Source organism: Notothenia coriiceps, unplaced genomic scaffold, assembly GCF_000735185.1.
Source record: "Notothenia coriiceps isolate Sejong01 unplaced genomic scaffold, NC01 NC01_scaffold00034924, whole genome shotgun sequence".
NCBI lineage: Eukaryota > Metazoa > Chordata > Actinopteri > Perciformes > Nototheniidae > Notothenia > Notothenia coriiceps.
In genome coordinates this window covers 284-11,876 of record NW_011367625.1, presented here as the reverse complement: position 1 = coordinate 11,876, position 11,593 = coordinate 284, and the positions used below count along the sequence as shown (strand labels likewise).

At 40.4% G+C, this 11,593-nt stretch overlaps 1 protein-coding gene across 1 annotated transcript; it reads right to left on the bottom strand.

Annotated features, from left to right (window-relative positions):
• Positions 1–292: 292 nt before the first annotated feature.
• On the bottom strand, positions 293–11,223 carry LOC104962492 (calcium/calmodulin-dependent protein kinase type IV-like). The gene is made up of 5 exons (XM_010790922.1): positions 11,139–11,223; positions 8,753–8,828; positions 5,582–5,708; positions 4,981–5,133; positions 293–4,298 (listed from the first exon to the last, which is right to left on the bottom strand). Exons 1-5 carry the CDS (start codon positions 11,170–11,172, stop codon positions 3,759–3,761), a joined length of 930 nt encoding a protein of 309 aa, XP_010789224.1. The 5' UTR covers positions 11,173–11,223; the 3' UTR covers positions 293–3,758.
• Positions 11,224–11,593: the final 370 nt, after the last annotated feature.

Genomic DNA, 11,593 nt, shown 5'->3' with positions numbered 1-11,593 from the left:
AGATGGAGATGTGGTGACAAGTATTTTTTGTCTTTTTACGTTTTTGCAGCTCTCAGGATTGCTGTTGTGCATTTCTTTGTAGTTTTTAAGCATTAGTTCGATTTTTATGTCTCTTCGTGTTGTTTTTTTTGGTCATTTGGTGTATGTTAGTATTCTTATCTGTCTCTTAGAGTCTTCTCCACCCGGGATGTAAACAGAAATCTGTCCATGTCTCTGTGTTTCCTCCAGAAGAAAGAATAAGACTGATTTATCTTTTACAGTACATGTGATGTAAAACCCCTGAGAGTCAGAGTCCTGCAGGAGGCAAACTGAGTCTTTAATCTGATATGATCAACAGAAAGTAAATAATACATGCAGAGATACACATGTTAACAGCTGTCACACTGTCAGCTTATATCCTTTAAAATAAAATAAGAGGTACGAGTTCACTCAGCAAACACAAAACAATGAACACAGTTTAACCCTCCAGCCCCCGGACTGTCCCTCCGAATAAAGAGAAGCAAAAATATTCATGTTTTTACATAAGAGTATATATGTAAATCAAATATACAGAGTACATGCTTTCTACCATGACAGATAGTTATCCAGTGAGTTCATTTGGCAAGAAGTTATTACAGCAGAAGACTCGTTTTGACCAGAGGAACCAAACTGCACATCAGTCAGACCTTCAAAGCTTTGATCAAGAAACGCCCACTTTGACTCACAACCAATCACAGAGCTGTTCTGCCCAATAACGTCTTAAAAAAGTGTTTAAAATGTGCACAAAACCTGGAGGAAAATTTAATAAAATTGACCTAAAATCTACTAATTGATTATTACAGATCATGTTAAGTGTTTTTTTAAGTGGATGATGTAAACAGTTTTAAGGATAAAGTTTTCTTCTCCATTGAAATCTCAAGTGTGTTAGTAAATAAAAAGCGTATATACCTTTAGCATCATGTTAATATTTGACACAGATTTCATGTTACAAAGGCTTTACTTGATGTTGAATTTACAAGATGGAAAGTGGTATGTTTTTTTACAGGGCGAATTTGCATTAAACTAAAATCCCTACCCATGGAGAAAAGCCACATGATGGGATCTTATAATAAACATCATAATACATTTTAAAAAATGTAATAAGGAATTACAATAACTGCGTCCTTTTCCACCCAAAATAAAAACGTGTTTCCAGGACTTTTTGGGCTCCATTTTTGGGAGGGCTGGTTCCTCTTTAAAGAGATTTTCTTTCAAATTGAGCATTTTATTTGGTGGCAGAGAACCTTTACTTCAGTTTGGTCCGTCCTGGCCACCGTAGTTTTGTGTGTTTTTGTTTCTGGTGGGTTCAAGATTGATTTCTTTCCAGTCTGATTATCTTTATTATTATTTTTGAAGCCCCTGTACAAAGAGAGGTAGAACGTGTAGTCCAAAGGGTTTCATTGAAAGGTTTACTTTGGTTCTTCAACTTGGACCTTATCTCACCACGTTGTTATGTCTTTGGGAGGAATTTTTTTTGTTAATTTGCAGACTGAAGCTACGAAATGGGTTGCAATGTTATTGATCACTGTCACCGTCAATTTCCACTAAAAGTGCTTGTTTTTGCCCCTGCCAGAGCAAGATGTCTAAGAATATTTGACAACATTAGGGAAAGGACCCATACAGAGAAATTAGACCCTTTCCCCCCGGTCTATTTGTAATTGTGTCTATCCCAATTTTGCTTTAAACATTTATATACATGCACAAAAACCTACAGGAAACCCCAAAATATTATTAAATGTAAGAATTTAATCTTTATTTATTTATTTCCAAAATGTTTAAAACAAACTTGAAATGGATTTAATTTGACGGTGATTAATTTCCTGATAGGATTTCATTGCCTGGCTGCAGCACTCTTGATCAATACTGGACTAATATCTAGAATTGCTGTCCCCATTATACATTTAAACATGAAAACATGGGCAAATAGTTTCCAGGTTCAAATATACCCTTTAATGGCGAAAGTCAAATTTTGAATATTTTTTTTGGGGGGGGGGGTTTGAACACTGATTGTGTCTCTGGTCGGGCGGTAAAGTTTTCAGATATAATCTTAAAACCAAACTATGTACAGTGCAAACAGGAGATCATCATCACCACTGCTGATAAAAGTGTAAACAACACTGCGTTTTACTCACTAACACGACACGTCACTGAAATAAACACCGGGTCTATCTACTCATTCGGCCGCAGAATAAATCCAGCGGGAATCGCCAGTAAAGAGTAGAAAGGACTTTTAAAAAAGAAAGCAGATCGTCTCTTCAAACTTTTCTCAGAGTCTCTTTGTCTGAAGCTGCCCCGACACTCAAAGAGATGCAGAAGCTGCTCTGTTTCTCCTCGTCCTTCACACCCGTGTCCATGCAGGCATGTGTTTAATAATAAAATACAATCAGCTCCGTCCTGAGCATTCGAGGAAAAAGTCACCTTCTGTTTCCAAAAGAGGAAGAAGTCTCTGTTTGTCCCATTTCAAGTACGAGTCAGAACTATTTCTTCATTGTATCCATCCGCCCAGTGCCTCTGGTTTTACATTTCTGTTTTTGTGCGGATCAAACCTAAGACTGTGTAAACAAAGAGCCTTAAAGTCTCAAAAGTAAAGCCTTAATGGAAGCACCTCAAATCACACTCTCTAATAACCAGCAGGGGGCAACCTTTCTGGTTCTGAAAAGTGTCTATGAGAGCCTATGAGAAAATGACCTTGCCTCTTACTTAAATGATCCCAGTAAAGATTTTCTTAATGAGTTTATGGTTCAAACCGCTAGTTTCTAGTGTTTATTAATACAGCATGATGTTTATTTTTTAAATGACGGTCCCATTTAGAGTAAAGTAGACGATAAAGGAGCGGCCTTATGATTGAAAGGTCGCTACCACTTATTATAGAGACAAACAAGATATGTGGTTGAGCTACTGAGGTGTTGGTAGGTGTTTGAGCTGTTTTCCACTGCTTCCAGTATTTATGCTAAGCTAGGCTAACCACATCTAGACTACGTCTGAACTTCTTACTATCAAAGAAATTGTTGTTTTAATTGGCATTTAAGTACAGGCCAAACTGATTTATTGTCGGTTTCCCATTAACATGCTAGGTTAAAATATTTAAATTAATAAAGAGAGCACACATTTCCAAGAAAAATGGTCTCTGAGATCAAACTCTACATTTGCATGAACATTTTTTCCAAATTCTCTGAGATTTAAGTCAAAAATTTAAGGAACTATGGTTTATTTTTTTGTCGAAGATCCACATGGCTTCACTTTGCAAAGTCGGATCTTCACTTTGCTCAGAAATGTATGATCCAGAATAGTTTTCAAATGTAGTTTTCTCATAAATGTGTTTATTCTCATTAATTGACCACTTTAACCTCAGAGAATATCCCTAAAGGGATTTTCTTGTCATATTCTCCCACAATCCAAGGTTCCATATAACGACCTAAAAGGCCAATGTTCTTGCCTAGCTTGAGTAACTCGTAAGTCCCTTGGAACTAGTGCTATCCTTGAATCATGTCCAGCCTCTTTACTAAAAACCAGCAGCTCAACAATGAAGACTGACCAACTGTCCTGGCTGCGAAAACACCCAACAAACCCTTAAGTGTATCTGTTAGCACGTTAGCGTAGCTGCAGATATGGAAGTTTAATGTTAAACGTTAGCTCCGTTTGTAACCGAAGCTTTAGGTTCATTTGGTCCCTTTAAGTGATTTGAGATGTTTTTAGAGAAGAGGAAGATGAAGTTAAGTTTTTCTAAAAGCGATATGTGATCACTGGCAGGGGGCGGTCTTACTGGCAGGCTCCGCCCCCGGCATGAAGCCGTTGCTGAGGCTGCTGGGACTTGAAGCCGTGGTCAGTGTGGCGTCAACCTTGGAACTGGGCTCGACCAATGAGAAGCTTTTCTGCTGCAGGCGGGGCTGAACTAGCATCGTTTTGGGGATGACGGACGCCTGTCGAATACCATCGACACGGAGAGGTGGCCTGATAGGGGTGGGGCCTGTGGGTGTGGGGGAGGGGCCTGTTGGCGTTGGGGCGGGGCCCGTGGTCGTGGCTTCAGAGCTGGGGGGGGGCTCTGGGGTGCATGGAGGAGACGGGGTGAGGGCACTTTGGTCGGAGGGCTTTGATTCGTCGTCCTGGTCTGGAGGCGGGGCTTCTTCATCAGCGGGGGAGGGGCTTGTGGACTCTGGAGGCGGGTCTTGCTGCATGCTGCTCTGCCTCGACGTCCCTGAGCCCGGGATCTCACAGCTGTCGGTGCGACGCCGCGAGCTCTCGTGCATCCGACTGGTGGCCACTACGGCCTTCATGGCAGCCTGTTGACAGAAATACACTGTTTGTAAAACACTGAACGTACTCTTCCAATATCAGAGTAACATGATACAAAAGGTATCCCAACTGTAGCTGTGAACATGACAGGATGTCTGATCAGGACTGTTTGAGGCATATGATAGCTATGTGATTAACATGATGATTCAGCCTCTATGGAGAGAGACATATGACAAGCATGATCATTTCTGACGTGGAGCTAATCTGAAGTAAACATTGAATACTGCTTTCTATTCCTCCATCTTGTGACTGTGGAACTCCCTCTCTTGGATATCAGCATGTGAAGGACACTGTTCAGGAACTAGTTGATGCTCTGTATGTGATGACTACTTCCATTCTGGAGAGGGAACTAAAGAGTTTTCATGAACTAAGTTCTCATGAACCTTTGTGGGAAAAGTACTGCGGTGTGAACGCGCCTATTGATAACTGATTATCGACCATAATGTGAAAATGTGACAAGCTCACTTTTTTGACCAAAGCTATTACTGACCCCACAATTGAAAGAAATTACGCCAATATCTTTACCTTTTCTTAAAGTCTAAACACTGTTGAAGCTTAATGAACAAGAGGAATTATTTAACACACACACTTCATCTTCACACAGACAGTATGTACGTAAAGAGTTGGATTTTAACTCTTTGCTGTTTTTCGCTTCTTCCAAGACCTCACCTTAAGTTTGCGGCGAGCGTTAAACTCCAGTAGTTTCCTCTGGGCGGTGTCCATGTGAGAGAAGCGGGCGGCTTTTCCGAGCACCCATGGGTGCTGCAGGGCTTCCCGCACACTGAGACGCTTGTGAGGGTCGAGGACGATCAGCTTACTGACCTGCAGGCAGATAAACAGGGTCATTTAAACCAGGTCCAAGTGAAGCACCCCCAACGAAAAACCAATGGGTAACAATTGTGGAAGAAATATTGTTGATGGAAAAACTGACTTGAAATACAACTCAACAGAAAGTGGAAAAATGGACTCTATTCAAAACTCGAAACAAAGACAATTGACTAGAACAATAGTTACAGGTATCTTCAAGAATATAATAACATGAAGACATATCCTTAGCTTTTTATTTTATTTTAATTTTTGTATTGCTTTGCTGGCCTTTTGTTACATGATTGTAATGTTGTTGTTGTTGTTGTTATTGCCATGTGTAATGTGACAATAACGATTTAAATTACAAAATGTCACTAAAAGAGACTCAAAATGACCAAAAAGACAAAAAAAATGAACTGAAAAATATGCAAAATGTCAGCAAATGTCCAGAGGAGGAACTCACCAGATCCTTGGCGTTGAGGGACACGTCGTCCCACCACGGAGACACAAACTCGTAGTCGCAGTTGAGGATTCGGCTGTACATGTACTGATCTCCTCTCGGGTCGAAGAAGGGCTCGAACCCACAGAGTCTGGAGAACAGGAAGTACAGTTCATGATATAACTGCTTTCAATATGTTACTTGTGGCTCAGACAATCGCTGAATGACTTTACAAATGTCACAGTTATACCACATTTTACGGATAATATGGCAAGTCAGAAATAAATGTGTTGATCCATTTTCTAAGTCTTTCTCTTCTGCGTTTATGGCTTTTGAGCAGGTGAATAAAATGTTTTGCCGGATCACCTTTTTTAAAGCGTTGGTTATTGTAATACCCATTTTGGGCCACAAGAGGCTCTAAATACTAAAAAGCATTCATGTTTTCTTTCGGGTAAGTTTTAATTTTTCATGCATTTTAAACACAAGTTAATGGCATTTTGGGAAATTCAGCTGACACGTCTTTCTGTTTGTATAAATGTATGTATAAAAATCAATGCTAATCTTCAGTTTTTTGATCTGCTTGTTTCTGCTATACTCTAAATTATGTTTATTTTTCTATTCTGATTAATTTTATTGCATCTTGTTTGTTTGTAAGCTTGTTTAAAATGTTGTTTTTTGGTAAAGTGCCTCCTAGTATTTAACAAAGCTCTATAGCAGCGGTTCCCAACCTGTGGGCCGAGGCCCCCTAGTGGTCCGCGAAGGCACTGCAAGTGGGCCGCCAAATAATTGTTCTTTTTGCAAAACATTATGATTTGTGTTATTTTAACCTCTTTTCCTTTCTCTTTCTTGATCCTCCTTAGCAACGCTCATTACAGTCCTTGACAGCGGTCTGTTCTACTGGATTAACAACGTGTCACATGTTCTGAATCGACCAATCAGAACTTTATTTAGCCTCCGTATGGTTTATGGTTGAATGTGGGCCGGGAAAAAAAATGTGATTCTTAAGTGGGCCCCGAGTTGAAAAAGGTTAGAAACCGTTGCTCTATAGAATTGACATGTAATATTCTTATCATGGGGTAGTGGTGCACTCTACCCTCTTGTGGCCGAAACGAGTACTACAAAAATAAAAACACAAAAAGTTCCTTTATTCAATTTTTACAGTTTTCTTTAAAAGGAATTAAAAAAGATTATCCAGCAACCAGATTTCATTTTTTTCTCATCTGACTCTCTGGGCTTCTGTGACATTAAAACTGAGTGATCAGAACATTTCCGCCTGTACGCCGACATTAAGTCGTTATCGACAGTAAACCCATTTGTAGTCTCCATTAACACACCCAGTTCATGTCTGAGGAAATTGATAAACAGGAAGCTGTGTTTCACATTAGTACTGAGATCTGTCAGCGCAAAATAAATATTCATTAGACTGTCCTCTGTGTCTGTACTGCTGTCCCCATATTGCTGCTATTTCATGTTTGTTTTCTTATCAATACAATATTTAAAGTTTGAAAGGGTGTTAAATGAAATTTGGTGATGATTAATGGTTTTTGTGTTCATGTAATAGCAGTTATAACAGGACCGGTCAATTTTGACCGCGAACACCAAAGTAAGGGGGGGGAACGAAGGCAATAGGAAATTAGCATGTCTTCGTATTGTGAGTCTCTATGTTGCATGTCTTAAAGGTCCCCTATTATACTCTTATTGAACAATAACACATCTGTCTAGATAATTCAGATGATAATATAATATCTCTGGTGCATTTATAGCCAAATATATAGAGTATAGTTGCAAAATTAAGAGATATTCCAAGCTACAAATTGTATTCGAAAGACATTTAAAAAAACACTTTTGTTTGGGACAGATCCTCTTAAATAAATTACACACTAATAATTGAATATATTTTTCAATAGTAATGAGAATTATGATGCGAAAATCCTTGCAATATTGTGAATTACTGTATATGGATATTGAAATATCAGCCAAAACAATCACAATTGTTATTTTTTGATGTTAATTAATGTGTCCCTCTTAATTAAACCAATACAATCACTGTTATGAGACAGACAGTGAAACCCAAACACATAATTTAACATATTTTTCAATGGTAATGAGAATTATGATGCATCGGTTATTTGTAATGTTAATTAATGTGCACTGTCCCTCTTAAAGGTCCCCTATCATACTGTTTTTCATCAATATATTATAGGTATCAGATATATACAAAACCTGTCTCTGATTGGCTGAAACACCAAACAGATCATTGTAGCATTACCCATAATCCCCTCTGTTTCAGCCCTGTTTCAAAAGTGCTGATTCTCTGTCTGTTACTTTAGATGAAAATAAGGAGCCACTCGCCACGCCCCTCTGAGAGAGATTTGGTTACAAAGAACACAATAGTGCTCTAGGAGGGCTTTCACACCAACAAGGTTCCCGTTTTAGCTCCGTACTAGTGCTTTTCTGGTTCGGAACGTCGCTGATTTTCTCCCCAACGGCGTAACGGCGCTCAAAACAACAACAACAACAACAACGGGGGACTGCTTCGGCTCGATGATCGTGTTATTTTAATCATACGAAGCCAGATTAAATTAAATAACGACTTCTCCAACCGTATACTTTTCTCCAGAGTGCCGTGGTTAATTGTTTATTAATGTGTTTCAGCGGCATGTACCGACCGCTGCAGTGCTGCTCTTCTTTATTCTCCCGTTAGCTCCGGGTTAGTGCTCACACGGCTGTAAAGCATTCACTGTCCGACTGTCACACAAGCAGCTGATACATATCCCCAATTCCCCAAAAGTGAATGTGAGTCAGTCTGAATTGACGCTGTTTGGCATCACAACGCTGTTATTAAAGTTTCTCTGGTATAAAATGGGTGATGTTACCATAGCGACCGAAGCCTACCTTACCTTGGTTGCTGATTGGCTAATGGTTACACAAGCCAAAAAATCGTTATGACCTAATAAAGTGGCCAAAATCTGATCAGCTCATTTTCAGACAGGTTTTTATAGAAATGGATCAGGACTAAAAGAGAGAGAATCTTTTTTCCTGAAACTTTCAGAATCTCTATACACAGAGGGGACACAAGTGGATTTTGCATAATAGGTGACTAATAAAATAAATAAACTAATAAAATCCATGTTCTGAGACAGACGGAGTGATGAATCCTAATGTCTCTGATGTGTGTGGTGTGATCGGACTCACAGGATGTAGAGGATGACGCCCACCGACCACATGTCCACCTCGGGGCCGTACGCGTTCCCTCGCAGGATCTCCGGAGCTACGGGTGTAGAGAGAGAGAAGAGCCCGTTAGATGCCAGATGGCCGACAGAAGCTCCAACTGAGAGTAATGTGAAATCCCACAGAGCAGCGGGTACAGTGAACGCATCGCTGCAGCCGCTGTCGGACATCAAAGCAACAACACAGGTCATTGAACACATCTCCAGCTGATATGATACGGTACTTCAACTAAAAAATACTGTTACTGGTACTTCTGATGTGTATTTTTGTAATTTTTAATTTGTGTAATTTCTATTTTTATCTTTAATATTTTATTCATGCCTCTTAATTAATATTTTGCTATTTTTGGCTGTTCACTTTTGCTTTAACAATGAACATTTCCCCTCTGTATAAAGATTTTCAGATTCTGATTCTGACTATCATCGTTGGGGCCGAGTTAAAGTAAACTGGGGGTGTGAGATTAGCAGAAGGCAATTGGGAAGAAGTGGTCTATCTTAAACCTATCCTCTCTTTAGTCACCTGAGGTAAGGTGAACAACACATTTACAAAAAGCACGCACAGAGACGCTGTTAGTTACAATTGTAATAACTAAAACATGAATTCAAATGATTTGTTAAACAAAACTACGGTGGCAAACGCGCCTCAACAGCCCGAAACATTACCATTAGGAGAAACGGGCTGCACATGTTTCGTCAAGATGGTGGATGTTTTCTAAGAACTACATAATTAAAGGGGCTCTTTACTCCTTTTTGGGTGGGGTTTTACCTTTCCTGTAGTGTGTTATATCGTTTTAATGTTAATGGTCTGCAGAGGCTAAAATTCCATAGAGTTTCTCTCCCACACTCCCCCCCCTGTCTGAACAGCCTCCATTGGACCCCTTTGTTTACTTCCATAACATAATGACATCTATATGTAACTCTCGCACTTCTATTGGCTAGTGCTCCTACGTGATAGGCTAAGGGGCGGGAGATCTCTAGGCGGTTGACCAATCACAACAGAGCCGACCAGCTAACCAATCAGAGCAGACTGGGCCCTTGTTTCAGACAGAGGGTGAAAAAAGGTGCTGCAGCACAGGCAGTATGAGAAAAATAAAGAGCTTTTTGAACATTAAAGCATGGAGGCATGTAGAGACACTACATACTGATATACACCTGAACATCAGCAGGAGAGGACTCTTTAAAGTAGAGACACTACATACTGATATACACCTGAACATCAGCAGGAGAGGACTCTTTAAAGTAGAGACACTACATACTGATATACACCTGAACATCAGCAGGAGAGGACTCTTTAAAGTAGAGACACTACATACTGATATACACCTGAACATCAGCAGGAGAGGACTCTTTAAAGTAGAGACACTACATACTGATATACACCTGAACATCAGCAGGAGAGGACTCTTTAAAGTAGAGACACTACATACTGATATACACCTGAACATCAGCAGGAGAGGACTCTTTAAAGTAGAGACACTACATACTGATATACACCTGAACATCAGCAGGAGAGGACTCTTTAAAGTAGAGACACTACATACTGAAATACACCTGAACATCAGCAGGAGAGGACTCTTTAAAGTAGAGACACTACATACTGATATACACCTGAACATGAGCAGGAGAGGACTCTTTAAAGTAGAGACACTACATACTGATATACACCTGAACATCAGCAGGAGAGGACTCTTTAAAGTAGAGACACTACATACTGATATACACCTGAACATCAGCAGGAGAGGACTCTTTAAAGTAGAGACACTACACACTAATATACACCTGAACATCACCCTTCCCCTCACCTGGATGTTGAGCAGGAAGGAGTTGTTCGCCTCCCTCAGCATCTCCTCCCTCCCCTCCTCCGTCAGCTCGATGCTGTTCATTCGGCTCCTGAACAGCTGTTTGAAGCGATGAGGGCTGCTGACTCCGGGGAACGAGAAGAACGACAGTCCATCTTTACTGCTCAGTCCCAAGGACTTCTGGGTAATCTTCCCCAGCACCTGACCCCCTGACAGGTCGCCCAGGTAACGGGTGTAGGCGTGAGCCACCAGCAGATAAGGACTCTCTGCACCAATCTGAGGAACAAGAAGCCATTCCTGAATATTAACACTTTTTCCTCACAAGCGATCATTTTGACTTCATAGTGTTTCATTTTCAGATTGGATTCTGGCCAGGGTACTGATATACACCTGAACATCAGCAGGAGAGGACTCTTTAAAGTAGAGATACTATATACTGATATACACCTGAACATCAGCAGGAGAGGACTCTTTAAAGTAGAGACACTCAATACTGATATACACCTGAACATCAGCAGGAGAGAACTCTTTAAAGTAGACAGATAAACTAACCGCAGTAGCCCGGCGTGCCACAGACCGTCTTCATGGTCACCTGATCATCGATGATTTTGGAAAGACCAAAGTCGGCTGTAAGAGAGAAAAAACATTCCTCCGTTAATTTGATATAAAAACATATGATTCATCGTTCCCCTCGGCTGTTGAAAAGCTGTTTCTTCCACTGAGGTGTTTCTGCAGTTTCTATTTAAAGTGAAATGAGGGCGTGAAGAGGAGCAGAGTAAGTAAGGGAAGTGTTGGTGAGAAATAGGAGGCTGAATGTGACCTTCCTCCATCTGTAGAGGCTCGCTGCAGGCCGGCCATCTGGAGGCAGATCCGCCTAATGACTGGATCTGATAATGAGTCTGTTATATTCTCATTGTGTTCAAACTGAAGGACAGGACATGATGCTGCGTTCAGGTTCTGTCATTTCTATAACTTTGGCATGCATTGACGATATGAAAAAAGGGGTT